Below are 17,687 nucleotides of genomic sequence, written 5' to 3'. Positions count from 1 at the left end.
AAAATAATGGTGTCACCACTTCACCGCTCTTTCTCAAAAGGGAACTACATACAGACCATTCACTGCACAGTAGAGAGTAACAAGAGGTATCAATCACCCAAATGATATTTTAGAGTGTTTACTGTGTAGCTGTGAGAGAAGCGGGCTTTGAAAGCATGGTGAAGCATCAGGGCCTTCTTTAAACCAATTTATTCTTTAAATTGATCTAGGATCCATTTTTCCCTTTCAGGTACATTTTGTTTCTGTGGACTACAACTGGTCCAGGGTCAAAACAGAATGGGCCCCATATGTGAGTCTGCTTTTGGAAAAGAAAGAACTATTCTTTGTCATTAAGCCCCATGCCAGGTACTTACATGAGGAACAAATTCAACCTCTAGCAGACTTCACAGTGAGAGAAATACGTTTTTTGTCTCCACTGGACCGCTGTTTTTGGTATGAAAACTAAAACTCTTGCAAAGATTTAAAATCTGCCTGGGACAGATGGGTTCCTCTGACTAGCTGTTTTTACCCTTTTCTTTACCTTTACTGGCAGAATGGCCAGTCAAGGTAGCTGTTCAAGGTTAAAAGGGCTTCCTTCATCCTTATGGGCAAAGAAGATTAGTGACATCATTCTCAACCCACAAAGCTCAGGTGGCTCTCACCTTTGTGGGTTGTTTTAGATGACATATTTTATTTTCAGATCCCTCCAATTCTACTCCAGTCGTGCATTGTCTAGAAATATAGTTTATGAAGTTGAAGAGTTGATGACTGTTCAGGGAAGGAAGGCTTATTATTTCCTCAACTTGCCTTTTTTACTATCTTGTTTGGTTTAGAAAATGCAAGGGGAACCACACTCCAACTTTCCCAAATCTGCCCAGCTTAAAGGGAGGACAGAAGGAAAGAAGCTTTACAAAGAGCAGAAGTGTACAAAAGGGGTAAAAAGTCCATTGAATCAAGACTAGAGTAGACTTGCTGGCAAGGAGTGTTGTACACAGGCCAGTGGCTAGCTAGTATCATGATTAACTGTATTGCACTGTTAGGTCACCTTCCAGATAGCAGATCCGAGATTCTGGCAGCTTCTTCACTCGCCTTCCCATGAAGAACTTGCTGTCAAAATATTCTGAAGGAATGGAAACTCCATATTTTGGTATGGCTACCTCATAAGGAGAGAAATCTGCCCACTCTACAAAAGAATTGACACATGGCATGCTTACTGTAACAGAACTAAGAAAACAAAACCTTCCTCTGTGGATAAAACTATCCACAAGCTCCATGGATCTTGCTTGTCTCAGCAGCTCGGTACTATTTGTAGCTTTGCAATTCAAGCTGTACCATACACCTCCATACAAACTGAGAGATGATTTGCATACAAAAGGATCTAGCCTTTTCACCTCAGAAAAAAGTCTAACATTAGGTTCAAAGCTTAAATATCTATTTCTATATAAAGATTCTGGAATCCCACTTGCCTCTCTAAATCAAGAGCATCAACTGTACAACATGCAAGTGTGATCTAAACTGCAAGGAATAACTGGCATGAAAGCTAACCCAAACCTGCCAGTCGACGTGATATAACAAAGCAGCCTGAAGACACATCAGCATAAAACTAGAAAGCATCACAGTGTGGGGATGGCCATGCAGTTTCCTGACTCAAGCTGTCCTGTACAGACATTGCAGTAGAACAGTAGCTACAAACCTAACCAAATGTAAGCACTAATTGCTTTTTCCTTCCAGAATCTTCTCATTTTAATACCCTTTCTTTAATGTGGCCTGTGTCCATTTAAAGGGTGTCATATCACAGCAATCATACTCCACTCCATTTTCATACCTTTATCAGTGTAGTATTTAGGGAAGTGACAACTACATTTCCCAGCACCTCTACAAACTAAGGAAGCATCAAAGCCATTTTATAGGTGTGGAACTGAGGCAGAAAAAGATCAGATGATTTGCCCACACTCACTCACAATGTCTGTAGTAGGACTTCTACTTCTACACAATGTCTGTAGTAGGACTTCTACTTCTACACAATGTCTGTAGGATTTCACCCCAGAATTTCAGAAGTGTCCTGTTTACGGCTAAGGATGTTACCCAGCAGATCTGCTCTTTCTAAACCAGTAGTTTGTAAAAAAGACAAACATTTCATTAAAAGACAACTACTGAATCAGGGCAAGCAACAGATATATTCCCCTTTATTTCTCCACACACACACCCCCTCCCTCCAAATTCTCTTTAGTCCATACCCAGAATCAGAAAAAACTCTAGGAACACTTACCTCTAAATTTGAAAGTACCAAACTTCTCGTCTTTCACATTGAGGACTGCATAGAAAGGCAGTGGGTTTTGTCCATGCTCCAATGCTCTGCGCTGGTCTGTGAGTTTGTACTTTCTTGGCTAATCAATGAGGAAAAAAAAAAAAAGCACAGTAAACCTCTGGAAGAGCATAACACTGACACAATTTACCCAAGTACAGATTGATAACAGATATTTTACAACATGGAGGAAACTGTGAGTCACATTTTAATACGAGACCTTTTCCTTCATGTTCCTGAGCTTTCCTTCTTGGTTGCCTTTTTGATACCTAGTAGCTTTTTCATTAGAATATCTAAGTGCCTTGGTTGTCTGCATCCCACAGATCTTTACTAAGGCTGAGATTAATGTTCACATGAGGACAGATTACTCCAGCTCTTAAGTGTCAAATTACAAACAGATTTTAAAAGATCTGACTATTCAGGGGGGTAGGTGCAGGAATTTCTCAGCTCTTTCTGAAAGTTTCCCTCCTGAATTTCCTAGCTTTTGGGTACCCTAGTACAGAGGCACCTTCAAATCATTATCTACTCTGGAAAATCCTGACTCCAAGATCTTTGTCATAGTTTACAAATCACACTGGGATGTCTCAGTCTCTTTGAATTTGTTACACACATTACATCATGCTCTCAAAGAGTAAAGCTCTAAAGAAAATGAGTGGATGTTTCTCAGTTGTTAGGCAGGACCATGTACATACCCGTTCATGTAAGAACATTTCCTGAACAAGTGACCACAGAGTTGTAAAAGATGACACATGTCCTGCTTTTGCCCTTTCAGTGAGTTCCTTGTGGTAATACTTCAGATGGTCTATAGACATAAGATTGAGTTTGCATTTTGTGACTTTTTCTTTTACTGCCTTAAGTGGCTCCTCTAGAGACTTCTGTGACCAGTCAGCATGCTCATACAGGTCTGCTAGAGTCCTAAGCAGCAGAAATGTGAGAAAATTGACCATTTATTTAGATGATTTTGGAAAATTGCAATATTTACACGATCACTTTAATCAACAAAGAAAATCTGTAAGCCCAAACTGAAGTTATAATTGAGAAGCAACAGTAAGAGCTTCACCAGGCAATTATGTTCACTTGTTAACAATGTAAGTCTTTAAAAGAGATGCATCTCTCTCACTGCGTGGAAACGTAGTCAAAGTCATTCCCAATAAACCTCATTTTCTATACTCACCATGTTGAGCCAGAAGCCCCAGTGAGATAGGTAACACAGTCCAACAGATTTAGCTTCTGAAGAGCTAAGAGGTGGCCGAACATTGCTGACATTGCTCTGAGACCTCCGCCTGTTGCCATAACAGCTATTACTGGGACCTGTTCAAAATATAAGTATTATCCTCACAAAGCTACTCCCTTGCCTACTTGGAAAAGTCTATTTACAGCTCATAGGATTTCCTCAGCAGATTTCATTGGAGGACAATGAAATTAAATCAGTATTTAGCCTGTCTTTACCAGTACCTTCTTTAAATTAACCTCCAGATCTCAGTGGGTTTTCTTAATCCCAAAGCTTGGATGAATTTCAATACACAATGATTTTAACTCTCCTTTCTACCCTTGCTCTTTATAATTGGAATTGCAATTATTATTAATAGATAATAATATGATTTTATTAAAAATAACAAAAAATTGCAGTAAATGCAATTAAGAATGGATAAGGAAGTTTTTTGAACTTAGCAGAATTCAAAAAACCCAAAATGATTCTTTCGACAGCATTTTTTTGCTTCAACAAATATAATTTCAACAAGAAAACATATTTTCCCTTAAAAATTCACCCTGGATCTTGGCAACTAAAATACTTCATCTTGTTATAAAATGTTCTTCCTTCACCCCAAACAATTTTGACTTTTTGTGGGAAGTGTTCTGAAAATGAAAAAAAAAAAGGTAAGCCTAAAGAAGGGACATTACCATAATTTAATAAATATCTATGTGAGGTGAATTTCCAATACTCCTGTTTTCCTGTTGGTTTGGGTTGTCTGGCTAGGCTGTATCTAACACAATACCCTATATCTTGCTGACCCACAGCATTGCAGCGTTGAATCTCTGGCTTTGAAGAGTGGTATATTATGCCCTTGGGAATTCGGCCCATTGAAAAGAATAGAGGCATGGATAGCTGAGCTGAAATTTTACATGAGTAGGGGGTATGTCACACTGAGAACTTCTGTTCTGCTGCCAATCAAATCTATGGCTATGTTATCAACATGCAAAAACTACTAGAAATTTTGTGGGGACTTGTGCCAATCCTAATTCAATAGACCCACACACCATGCTTGGATTCCAATTCACAGACCTCGTGTCCATGTAGATCTCTTTTCAGATGAAGAACCCTTTTCAGGGCACCGGCAACCACTCTCTTCCTTTTTTGCAAGAACTGTTGCTCTTCTTGGCAGAGATCATACCCGAAGCGCACATCTAGTTTTTCTGTGCTGAAATATAAATAAATCCAGAGGTACGGGATTGGTGTTTAAAATGCATATGGATTTATTTTCAGCAACTTCAGTCTACTAAATATCATAAAAAATCATGATTCCTTGTTCACATTTAAACAGAAACGCATCTTCCAGTTTCAAGGAAATCAACTGCTTTGCTTCTACGTGGTGTCTTTATTGTCTGATGTTTCAGTGTAAGGTTTACTGTCAGCTAAGGATAGCAAATATGAAAAGAGAAAGGCTTTGTGTCTTTCAGTAGCTTTGTAAATTGAGTCCTTTCTATTTCTGCTTCAAATCATTTCTGAGCAAAGGGTGTCTTGAACCTAACAAGGTCTTTCATGGGCATTTCTAACACACAAACAATGTGATGATAAAGATATTAAAATAATTTTTGTTTGTTTGTTGTCTGACTCATTACTTTACAATGTAACATTTTGTCTTTCCTAGCTTATACTTCTTTCTACTGATATCATCAGAACCACAAGTCTATTTTCTTCAGAGCACCTATGTGGTTTGAGTAATGTATGGACTCTGGATGTTTTGCTTGTTTCAAATTTCCTTTTCCCTCTGCCTTCTTCCTGTGTCCTTTTTGAAGAAGCCTTCAATCTCAGTCTTTGGTTCTTTGATGCAAAGGACACTCAGTGACTAAGTTCTTCACTGTTTGAAACTCAAAATTTCTTCTGCATCTTGGTGTGACTCCTTTGCCCCAAGGACATCTAACTTTGATCTATTGTGGTGACTCTTTAATGGTGAGTTTTGTTATATTTTGCCTCTAGTCTTGTGCATTCCTTGTATCTAAATAAAAGATACTCTGTTCTAGATTTCACAGTTCAAAAAGCAATAAAACCTTTAGAGAAAAATAAAACATTCCTCTTACCAATCATTAAGTTGGAGGTACAGCTGCAGTGGCACTTTCTGTAAACAAAGAAATAAGAGCAGGAACGTGAATGAGTGGGAAAAAGAAAAGCTTTGAAATCCAAATTTTCAGTGTCTCCTGGAATATCCCACCACTACCACCCTGCATACTTTAAAAAAAAAAAAACTGTAGCAAGAAAGAAGTGGAAAGCAACACCAAGCATATTGTACAGAGAAGTAAAAGAGGCAGGAGGGGTCAAAGTGGCTAGATGGACAGGCTGTGAAACAGGATTTCTTCCTCACTGTGAACATACCTCCATGAACCATCCTAACCCAGCAGCAGTATCACATTGCCACCCTCTGCACCCAAATGCATTGGTTGCATTCACTGCCACACAGTAAAACTTACACTGAAACATCCCTGAGGATGAAGAAAAGCAGCCAGATAAAGACAGTGATAGAAGTGATAAAAGAGGAAATACAAGTCATCTCATCCTTTCAAAAAGCTAGAGGTAAAAGATAGTACAAAAAGAGACGTGGGGAATCACTAGTGGCAAAACAAACATTCATTCTCCCTTCTCGTTACAGGAAAGGCTGCTGAAAATTCAGGGAAATTCTTCTCGGCCTATTTTTCCTTGTCTTTTGCTGCATGATCCGGAAAAGGATGTCTGGCTATTGTTAACAGATTCACCTGGCCACATGGTAGCATTACTGCTGCTCTTATAAAGCAACTTAGAATTGTACCTCTGCACCAGTCACCATCATGACTGTACACTTAGAAGAACATGGCAGCATTTTTTTCTGAGGGCATGATTCAATGCATCTAACTTTAGGCATCTAAAATTTAGGTATATAAACTGTAGTAGCCACCGAGGCTTGATAAAGAGCAGTAGGACATCCCAAAACCTTGCTAAGGGTATCAAACATTCTCCTTTAACTGTAAAAGTACAGCAGAGATTGGTCTGAAATACATTTCAAACTGGCCAGGATGAATTCCCAATTATTGATTTTATTGACAAAAAATTCATATTTCTTTGAGAAAACTAACCTTTTTCATAGAAAACCTGTATTTGCCCAAAATTCTCACTCAGATTTACTAAATTTTTTTTTCAATATTATGGTGTTAAATACTGAGAGTTATTCTATTCTTCTCTCCAAAAGATCATATAAATTGTGAAACACTTACATGTCTTACAGGGAGAGTTACTTTCACTCTATGTCCAACAGGGAGAAATTTCAGTGGTACTGTTAAGGTGTCACTTAAATTGCTGTTGTCATTTTCCTTATCAGAAACTTTCTATACAAAACAAAAAACATGGGTTGTATTCACAGTAGAAACAATCCAGTTCTTTGCTATTTTGGTGACACTGTAAATAAGCAAGCAGTATGAACAGCAGTAGCATATAATGCCCATTACCTGCAGCCTGGCTTTTAGAATTGGCTCCCAAGCCTTCAAGCAATGGAAGTAGAAAGTATCTGTGTCCTCTACAGTCTTCTGTGTTCCCTCGTGAGAGGCAGGCACGCTAAGCACGAGATTTTTACCCTCTAGCAAAAGAGAATAATACTGCTGTTCAGGTAAAATAGCTAACAAAGTTGACAAACTTTCTGCTGGAGTAATTTTCTGTGGTAGCTTCTCTGTAAGCTGCCACACTGGCAAGTCTCCTACAGCACAGGAACTGGTACTCCTGCCTTTACCCTATAGCTTGGAGTGCTCCCAGATCCAGCACCCTCTCACACTTCCACCACCAAAGTTTACTGTATCCAAACTTGATAGCTTCAAGAAAAAGACACAGAGATCAGCATTACAACTGAAGGTAGTTCAGGGACTTTCACTGCATTACATTTTATTGTTTAGAACATATATAATTATATATTTTTATATATATATATGTATGTATGATTTAGAACATTCTTAGTTGTCTCTGGGTCTGAATGACTATGATAGGGTTGATTTGGGTATGTCCTCAGCTCACAGAGAAATTTCCATACCTTTCAAATATTTCCTGCTTTCATTAATGTCCACTTGCACTTCCAAGCAGCAAACCTCACGGGACTGTAAAAGACAGGAGTAGAAAAGGGTGAAGATAGCAAATGCCACATCTGCAGCAAATAATGAAGCATCATGCGGAAAACCACTACCTACAATATAAAGCAAACGGAACTGGTCACAGTGCTGGAAGCAATCAAACTGCACAAGAGTAAATTCAGAGCTCATTATTCCAGGACAGTAGCCCAGTTGCACTGTTTCAGATTGTCCATAAAGTGGTGTTTTGTCAGAGATGGTTAACCCATTCAAGTTATCCCAAAATCAGGAAACTCTGTACAACACACTGGTGCCCAAACAGTTACATATATATCTAATAATTATTAGGAAGGGTGGGGGAAAACATCTGATGATGAGTTTCTGTGTATTATGGCAATGATTAGTCTACATGGCATCTTCTTACTGGTCCTGATGTAGGGAAATCATGGATTTATTTCACCCTACCCTCCACCTGAGTCAATCCAGTTCACCTTTAATAACTCATGCCAGGACAGTTTTTCAAGTCATCTCAGGAACAATGCATGCCAATCATTACAGCTCTTATGCCTCACACAGAAAATAAGGGGGAAACAACAGAATATGCGTTACTTTACCTCAGGGGTACTAAGGACTAGCATCTGGAAACCATGAGCAGGCTTGGAGTGGTTGGCATGAAGTACTTTGTACTCCTTAGCCGCAGGGCCAGCCCAAGGAGATAGGTAATGTACCACATGCTGACTAATACCAAAACAGAGCTCTATGTTTCAACAACTAAAATAACTCTTCATTAAAAAACTCATTTCCCAAAAAGGTGTTACATTACATATCCTTCCAGTCATAAGCACACTGAATACTTACTACTGTCTGCTACAGACTCATCCCTTTTAGAACCTTTATTTTTCCTGCCAAGTGCCATACTGTATTACATGAAATGCAAGCTGTTTTCACTTTAAACACCAACAAATATGGGGTCTGTGACATTAACAAACAACAGCTTCACAACATATTGACATCTGTAATATCTGAGGACTTCAAGAAACACAGCTTCTGTTTTTGCATGGAGAGGGCAACAGTTAAGCCGTAACAAATGGGAACTGTCCCACATCTTTCACTTTATAATGCACACTATGCTCTTCTCTATCATAGTAGTTTCTGCTCTCTCTATAAAATTACAGATATATTCCAAGGAGAATACATTGGAATGAAGGAGAAGAAGAATACAGGGAAGAGGAGAGAATCAAAATGAAGGAGAATTCACTCCAAGATAAATACATATGTGAACCTTACCACTAGGACATCATTGGTAATGAGGCGCTCTGGAGGGCCAGGGCTGAAAAGACATAATCCAGTTACAATAACAAACACATGAAAGCCATTTGAGTATCTGGGTTGCTGGTTTTTCTTTTAAAATAGCATTGCTATGACCTTTCCTACTTAAAACTGAATATAGTTATTTTATCACAATTTGTTTTCTAAAAGGCAAAATACACAATCACCTGCTAAGCACGTGAACCAAAATATAGTAGCCAAACAAGAATAAGGACAGGAAAGCCCATAAAATAACAATGCTTAAAACTATATGCTAAGATACAGCAGAACAAAGACATACTGATCTGTGTGGGATCATGTCCTGCTATTAACAAATGACCATATGACTCGGGGAAAGCAAAGACTACTATTAATGTGTTCTGAAAATACTTATTAGAAAAGACATTTCTGACTGTTCCAGATTATAATTTATGGCTGATCACAAATGAATGGCAAATAAGAATTAGCTCCCACTGTGCTATATGTATGACTGCAAAACACAGAGGTAAGCAATAAAAATCTTTGTCCCAGATATTTACCTTGTAAGACCTAGGTCTGTCACTGAATGGATGTGGTTATTTAATAATATGAGTAACCTATAGAGTCTAAGAACAGCACCTTTCATTAAGGCAAATATTCCAACACTCCTATGTTACATACATTCATGAGTGTTTTCATATATCTGAAAGGACCATTAAAGTTATGTAGCATGCAAACTTTGACTTTGTGCAAAGTCCAGGGTATATTACCAAAAACCACTTTCAGCCTTAAAAATTCTATTTCAGCTGTAAAATGTCTTTAAATGTAAATAGCTAGGTTTGACTTCCAAGAATGGAGAATCCCCCACATGCCTTGTAACTTGAATGGTGAAAGGCATTCCTCTTATTTCTAGTCTAGTTCCCAAGCACTGTGTCTCACTCTGAACTTCTCATGTAGCTGTGATTGCTTCCACATTTGCAGGAGATGATTACAACTCTCTTAAGGTATCTCTCATAAATATATTTTCCTGAGTTTCACTGTGGGAGAAATTAACCAAGAACACCAGTGATTTTCACAGAATCACTGAATATGCTGAGTTGGAAGGGACTCACAAGGATCAGTGAGTCCAATCCTTAGCCTTGTACAGGACCATCTCCAAGAGTCATACCATGTGCCCAGGAGTATCATCCAAACACTTCTTGAACTTTGGCAGCCTTAGTGCTGTGACCGCTTCCCTGGGGAGCCTGTTCCAGTGCCTGACCACCCTCTGGGTGAAGAAGCTTTCTCTAACATCCAACCTAAACCTCCCCTGACACAACTTCTCACCATTCCCTCGAGTTCTGTCACTGCCACCACAGAGAAGAGATCAGTGCCTCCCCCTCCTCTTCCCATCACAAGGAAGTTGTAGAATGCAATGAGGTCTCCCCTCAGTCTCCTCTTCTCTAGGATGAACAGACCAAGTGACCTCAGCTGCTCCTCATACGGCTTCCCCTCAAGGCCCTTCACCATCTTTGTTGCCTCCCTTTGGACACTCTGTAAGAGCTTTGTATCCTTCTTACATTGTGGCACCCAAAACTGCACACAATATTCAAGGTGAGGCTGCTCCAGTGCAGAGCAGAGCAGGACAATCCCCTCCCTTGACTGGCTGGTGATGCTTTGCCTGATGCCCCCCAGGACACGGTTGGCCCTCCTGGCTGCCAGGGCACTGCTGACTCAGATTCAACTTGCCTTCAACCAAGACCCCCAGGTCCCTTTCCATGGCACTGCTTTCCAGCATCTCATCACCCAGTTTGTACAAACATCTGGAGTTGCCCCATCCCAGGTGCAGAATCCAGCACTTCCCCTTCATATGATTGATCAATTTGTCGAGGTCTCTCTGCAAGGCCTCCCTGCCTTGGAGGAAGTCAACAGCTCCTCCCAGTTTGTATCATATGCGAACTTGCTTAGTATCCCTTCCAGTCCCGTGTCCAAGTCATTTAGGAAGATCTTGAAGAGCAGAGGGCCCAAGATGGAGCCCCATGGAACTCCACTAGTGACAGGTCGCCAGTTTGATGTTACCCCATTCACTATTACCCTCTGTGCTCGACCTGTGAGCCAATTGCTCACCCATCACATGATGTGTTTATCCAGCTGTGTGCCGGACATTTTGTCCAGAAGGATCCTGTGAGAGACAGTATCAAAAGCCTTACTGAAATCCAAAAAGATTACATCCTCTGGCTTCCCCTGATCAACTAGGTGGGTTACCTTGTCATAAAAGGAAACCAGGTTTGACAAGCAGGACTTTCCTCTCATGAAGCCGTGCTGGCTCTGATCAATGACAGCGTTGTCTTTCAGGTGTTTTTCAATACTTCCCAGAATAATCTTCTCCATAACTTTACCAGGCACTGAAGTGAGACTGACAGGCTTGTAGTTTCCAGGTTGCTCCTTCTTGCCCTTCTTAAAAACCAGAACAACGTTCACCAGCTTACAGTCATCTGGGACCTCTCTGGATTCCCAAGACAGCTTGAAAATCATCAAGAGAGGTTTTGCAATGACATCAGGCTCTTTGAGGATTCTGAGATGAATCCCATCAGGCCACATAGATTTGTAAGGATCCAGCTGGAGCAGCAGGTCCCACACAATTTCAGGGTCAACTGGGAGTTGATCATTCTCACAGTCATGGCCCTCCAGCTCAGGGCACTGGGATCTCCTTGGTCCGTCATCCGTGTTGAAAACAGAGGTAAAGAAAGCATTAAACATCTCTGCCATATCTCTGTCCCTGTTTGTGAGGTGACCATCCTCATCCTGTAACAGGCAGACGATATCTCTATACTGCCTATTGCCATTAACATATTTGAAAAAACTTTTTATTGTCCCTCACAGTTCTGACCACCTTCAACTTCAGTAGAGCTTTGGTCGCACAAATTTTCTCCCTACAGTGGCAAGAAGCATCTCTGAATTCTTCCATGTCACTTGACCTTGCTTCCCCTGGAAATACATCGTTTTTGCTTATTTTGAAGAGAGAAGATTCCTGTTCAGCCAGCCTTCTGCCTTGCCTGCTTGATTTCTGACACTTGCAAATTGCTGCTCCTGTGCCCCTAAGAGGCGGTGTTTGAAAAGTGACCAGCACTGATAGACCCCGGCACCTGCAAAAACCTTTTCCCAGAGGACCTTATTTACTAATTCCCTGAGCAGCCCAAAGTCTGCTCTCCTCATGTCCAGAGTTGAAGTTTTGCTGGCACTTTTCCTCCTGTCAACAGAGATTTTAAACTCAATCGCTTTGTGGTCACTGTGGCCAAGACAGCCACCAATCTCCACTTCCCTCACGAGATCCAGTCTGTTGACAAGCAGCAGATCAAGGAGAGCATCTTTCTGAGTCAGCCCCCTTAGGACCTGTTCCATGAAGTTTCATCCAAGCGTTTCAGAAATCTTCTGGCCAGTGTTGTACCAGTTGTGTGATGCTCCCAGTTGATTTCTGGCAAGCTGAAGTCCCCCATAAGGACAAGGGCAGTTGATTTGGAAGTGTCCCTGAGTTCCTCAAAGAAGAATTCGTCAGTGTCACAGTCCTGGCTGGGAGGTCTGTAGCAGAGTCCCATAATATTTTGCCCCTTGATTCTTATGCAGAGGCTCTCAACTATGTCATTGCCAACTATGAGCTCCATATGTTCTAACCCTTATATTACATACAGTGCTACCCCTCCACCTCTTCTGCCATGCCTATCCCTCCTGAAGAGCCTGTAACCGTGCAATAGGGCACTCCTGTCACAGGTCTCATCCCATCAGGTTTCACTTATGCCAATGATGTCAAATCTCTGGGACTGGGCCAAAGCTTTGAACACCTCTTTTTGTTCCTCATGCTCCATGCATTGGTATGGAAACAATTCAGGTGTGGTACATTATAGTCAACACCTCCTGAGGCAGACTGCAGGACCCCAGTAGGGTTTTCTCAAGTTTTGGCACACCATCCCATCGCTCATCACTGGTGAGCCTGGTTTTGTCCCTTTCCCCTTACCAAGCTGGTTTAAAGCTCTGTCAACAAAACCTGCTAGCTCCTGCTCTAAAACTCTTTTTCCCCTCTGAGATAGGTGCATCTCATCAGGTTTCAGCAGACCAGGTATTAAATAGATCATCCCATGGTCAAAAAACTCAAAAGTTTTCCAATTACACCAACCTTGGAGCTACTCACTGACCTGACAGATCTGCCTATTCTTATCAATATTATTCCCTGTTACGGGAAGGATCGAGGAAATTACTACGTGTGCTCCTGATCCCTCTATCAATTGTCCCATGGCCCTGAAATCTCTTTCGATTGCCCTAGGACTTCTCTTTATTATTTCCTCATTGAACGACCAGTTCAATGACCAGTTTGAATGACCAATATCACATAGTAGTCAGAGGGCCTTACTAGACTGGACAGTATTCTAGTAATGTGCCTTACCCGAATGCCCAGGAGACAGCAGACTTCCCTGTCTGAATACTGGGCCCTCTGTTCCCCTTAAAAGGGAGTCTCCTATTACAACTACTCTTCTATTCCCGTTAACAGAGGAGGTCTTGATACCTGTTACAGGTGGTGTTGTTTTAGGAGGCCCCACTACACCAAAAGAACCTCATCAGTTGTCTGGCGTCCTAGTTCCAGAGCTTTACATCTGTTACAGAAGGTACCCGTCCTACCTGTCAAATTTTGAGAAGAAGGAGGAACTTTCCTTTTTTCTTCATGTTTAAGAATAAGAAGCCTTATTTATAGCTCCTTTTTCTGATCATGCAATTAGTTGGTTTTGACTGGGCTACATTCTTTTCTTTTTGCTAATTCGAAGCTCAAATACGCCAGAATGTGCAGTTAAGCAGGTTTTCTTCAACCAAACTTGTGATAGCTTTTAAAAGACAGATAAAGTTTATCTTACTGGAACTTCTTCTCCTCCAGACAATGCTGATCACCACTTTGAGGGGGATGGTCTTAATTTTATTACTTGTTGATTGTATTTTTTTCAGTTTGACTAAGCTATCACCTAATGGTTAACTTTTCTAATACTGTCTACATAACTCTATGTATAATCATACAAGACAAGTTTCATGGTCTCTGAGAAACTCCACAGTGTTCTAGGCATTGTTCAATTAATATTAACAATTTGAAGAACACCTATGTTACGTTTTGCATGCATCTTGTGTAAAAGTTACCACATTGTGCCAATTTTATACCATTTCTAGGATCTGGATGTACATGTTGAACAGAAGTTTAAGATTTGTGTGAAATACCCTGAAAGGTGGAATTAGCTAGAGAAGTTAAGGTAAAAAAAAAAGTTTGAAACTGTAATATAGGTTCACTGCTGGGATAAAGAGCTGGAAGAAGTTTCTCTTTCTCTGAGATATTATTACTCCCTGGAAGATCATTACCTTCTAGCTTTGGAATTTTACTCACATTCTTTCCATCCAGAATTCCACTTCCAAACTTTCCCATTTCTTAGCACACCGCTCTGTCTAAAAAGAAATTGGTAAAATAAGTATACATTATTGGAAGCTGTAAGAATTTGGCAGCATAGACACACCTAAAAAGCACTTCTATGGCTGATATCTCTCCTGCTTATGATACCAAAAAAAGCTCTCCGTTATGTCTTTCCAAAGCTGAAATTGCAATGGAAACCACAGACTTGTGAATGGCATGTAAGATTAATACTCTCCCATTGTATGATATGTAGAACAATACACATTTCCAAAGATACCATCGGAGAGGGAAAGCTTGACTGAAAAGGAAATATAATGGCTTTCTGCAAGATAGTGTGCATGGAAGAAAGGCAGTGAAGCCCAGCAACAAGTCAGACTAAGGCCAGAGACATTTCCACATACAAACCATTTAAATCACATTTACACTGAATCCAGAAGAGATGAATTAGACAAGTGACTGAGGAGGTTATTGAATCATTGCATTTCCCAGTGACTCACCCACTGGCTGAGAAGTGCATGGCACCAGCTAGCAAGGAAAACCCATGTTAACAGCTTTCAGCACTTGGGAAGTAGCTGTTCTTATGGGCTGTCTCCTTCCTGCAATGAGCGTGTAGCAATACCTCAGCCACAGCTCAGACAAGCCCAGGAGTTGCCACAGACCTATCCCACCTTGTTTCCTGGACAACTCTCTTTCACGGGCTCCTTAATAAAATACCAAAGATGTTAGCAGAACAGACATTCTTTTACTATGCACTAGAGAAATTTGAATCACCTAGAAGGAAACACGGTATGAACGCCAACGGGAGAAGCCTGAAAGCATCATTTAATTCAAGTGATGAGTGAATTGCCTTCATGTTTTTAATAAATAAGTTGCCATTTAAGCAGAAATGTCCTCTAAGAGTGGCAAAAGTGGAATAAAGCTGAAAGGTAAAGAAGTTATTTATTTGGATTATAAAATATAAAAATTATTATTTACAGGTTCTTCCTGATAAAATATTTTGCTTCCACAGAGCATGAGAGAGAAGCTACTTCTTTTCTGAATTTGTAAAAAGAGATTACTGAAGTCACAAAAATCCAGAAAAAATTATATCTGTTTTGATGAGGTATCAGTAATGATATATAAGGCTGTCTCTTTATGAAGATCCAAACTCAAAATGGAAGCCAATGTGGACAATACAGTTTTGTCAATCACTCCCTGTATTTTCAGCTCTTACCTCTGATTTCAAGGCAAATGTCTCGCGGATTGTCTCCCCAGGTCTGACTCTAGCAACATTAAAAAGAACTGTGAACTGCACATCATCTTTGGTGAGAGGATCTTCATCACACACTGCCAATTCTAAAATGTTCTAGTAGTAGAAAAAAATAAATAAGAACACTTATTGAGCTTCTGTTATACGTAAACAAAAAAAGGGTTATAAATTTTTGCAGTTGCTTCACTAGCACACTGGTAAAAATAAAGAAACATGTGCTTTCCTTCGGGAGTTTGCTAATGTGGAACATTATTAAACCCAATATTGGGAAACCTATGAAACAGAAACCAACTACCTAAGAGAGACATGATTCAAGAGATGTCAGTGCTCTGCATCAAACTGATAACCCACCCAAAGAACACATTTATTTTCTTCATCCCCCAAGTTCTCTCAATTACACAGTTTAGAATAGGATTAAATTTGTTGTCTACAACACAGCAACTTCTCTAGTCTTCCCTCAGAACCAGTGGAGGGAGAGCTCTTTCTACATTAGCCATTCAAAACAGCACAGAAGAAGCTGCTACAACAGTGCTTATTTCACTCAGGTGACAACAAAGGGAATCTGGACTACCTTAGATACAGGCATTTACATCACAAATGTCTGTAACTAGCTGAGGGAAACACTACTGCTTATGTCTACTGTTCTGTGCAAACCATACTGATACACAAGCATTTTCTTAAGTTATTTAGCACAGTTGATCAACAGAGTGTCAGCTGAGGATTCCCAGATATTCAAAATGGTGAAATTTCTATTTTTTTACTACCTCAACTTCTCTCTGGATCCTAAAGTAGAAAGTCTCATTCCAGACAGGGTTGTCAGAATTCTTGATGGTTTTGGTCTGAAGCTTTCCATTTGAAGCAGATGGCAGCCACAAGCGCACATAGCAGTCTGATGCAGTCACTGCAGCAGAGAAAAATTAAAAACCTAATGCCAATGTTATAGATGAAAAGTAGGGCTAGGCCATAATCCTAGGGAATTAATAAACATTATTACTTATTTGTTTTGTTTTTTTAGTTAGTAAAGAGATCGTCAGCTGGAAACAACAACAACCAAGGAAAACCACCTAATTCCTGATTAACTACAAATTGCAAATGTGTACACATGCACGTACAAAGTACACTAAAAGCCATGTTTCCCATGTGAAGAGAAAGAGGTATAAAAGACCCCACTGACCATTCAGTGAGCACAGTCCTTACAATTCAAGTCAATGATGTTAAAAAAGTTTAACTGAAACTACAGCTAGTTCCAAAAAGGGCTGTTAGGATGATTACAGGAAAGGAGAATGCATATTACAGAAAAGATCAGAAGAGACTGGCTCGCTCAGTCTAGCAACACAAACATGCAGAGGTACAAAATGGCTGTCTAGAAGGGTTAGGTACTAGGGCAGATGATCTGCTGCAGCTAAAGGCTGGTGTGGGCCCAAGAACAGGAGAGCATGAGCAAGTCGGAAATCTTCATGTCACTTCCAGCCTACATCTAGTCCTTATGGTTAGTGCGGTCAGTGCCTTGAGCAGCCATCCTTTGGGGAGAGCCAGGGTGGGAAAGCACATTTACTTTGTGAAGCTTGACAACGGTGTGAAAGGAAATCTCCAGGGTGATGTCTTTCAGAGCTGGAGTCTGGACTTGACTGAAGATGTCTACTGCAGCCCGAGATGCCTAAATACTTCAGACTGGTATCAAGCAGTGAATAACATTGCCCCGCAAGGTTTTGGCAGGAAAGTGGACCTGTCCCTTCAATAGAGTAGATATAAGAGATCATTGAAACTCAGAAATACAGGTCTTGTCGCTCTAACCCCTTTCTAGCGTCCCCCTCTGGACAGTGCTACATGGCATTTGCCACCAGAGTACAGGAAGCCCTTTGGCTGGCAGTAACTCCACCAACGAGGATTTACTCCCTCTGGTCTCCCTCTCATCCAGGCTCAGCCCTGAATGGAAAGACACAAATGGTCTCTGCTGTAACTCAAGGAAATCGTTGCAAAGTGATGCTTTTTTTGGCTGAATGAGTCATTTTTCACTAGAGGAATACAGAGGCTAGAAGTTTCAAGTGTGACAAAAGGCAGCTCACGGTTTCCGCCCTAACTGAGGAACCCACGGGAGACCACTGCAAAAATGGCAGCTGAATGGTCCACAGCACACCTTGAGAAGG

The 17,687-nt window shown here is 40.6% G+C and overlaps 1 protein-coding gene across 4 annotated transcripts in view; it reads right to left on the bottom strand.

Moving 5' to 3' along the window:
- LOC113979276 (cytosolic phospholipase A2 beta-like) overlaps positions 1-17,687 on the bottom strand; it is a 56,617-nt gene that overhangs the window by 11,187 nt on the left and 27,743 nt on the right. For 3 of the 4 annotated variants that reach the window (XM_027706727.1, XM_027706733.1, XM_027706721.1), the window contains 14 exons: positions 17,096-17,272; positions 16,305-16,441; positions 15,505-15,636; positions 14,268-14,326; positions 8,873-8,915; positions 7,552-7,615; positions 6,980-7,107; positions 6,749-6,859; positions 5,585-5,622; positions 4,569-4,704; positions 3,459-3,595; positions 2,977-3,199; positions 2,249-2,366; positions 1,025-1,162 (listed from right to left, as the gene is read on the bottom strand). In XM_027706727.1, coding sequence (XP_027562528.1) covers positions 1,025-1,162; positions 2,249-2,366; positions 2,977-3,199; positions 3,459-3,595; positions 4,569-4,704; positions 5,585-5,622; positions 6,749-6,859; positions 6,980-7,107; positions 7,552-7,615; positions 8,873-8,915; positions 14,268-14,326; positions 15,505-15,636; positions 16,305-16,441; positions 17,096-17,272 — 1,641 coding nt within the window. The remainder of the gene's footprint in view (positions 1-1,024; positions 1,163-2,248; positions 2,367-2,976; positions 3,200-3,458; positions 3,596-4,568; positions 4,705-5,584; positions 5,623-6,748; positions 6,860-6,979; positions 7,108-7,551; positions 7,616-8,872; positions 8,916-14,267; positions 14,327-15,504; positions 15,637-16,304; positions 16,442-17,095; positions 17,273-17,687) is intronic. The other variant, XM_027706736.1, reaches the window with a different exon arrangement.

Source organism: Neopelma chrysocephalum, unplaced genomic scaffold, assembly GCF_003984885.1.
Source record: "Neopelma chrysocephalum unplaced genomic scaffold, ASM398488v2 Primary Assembly neopelma1_24, whole genome shotgun sequence".
NCBI lineage: Eukaryota > Metazoa > Chordata > Aves > Passeriformes > Pipridae > Neopelma > Neopelma chrysocephalum.
The sequence above is the reverse complement of the archived record's forward strand: the minus strand, read 5'-3'. Positions and strand labels throughout refer to the sequence as shown.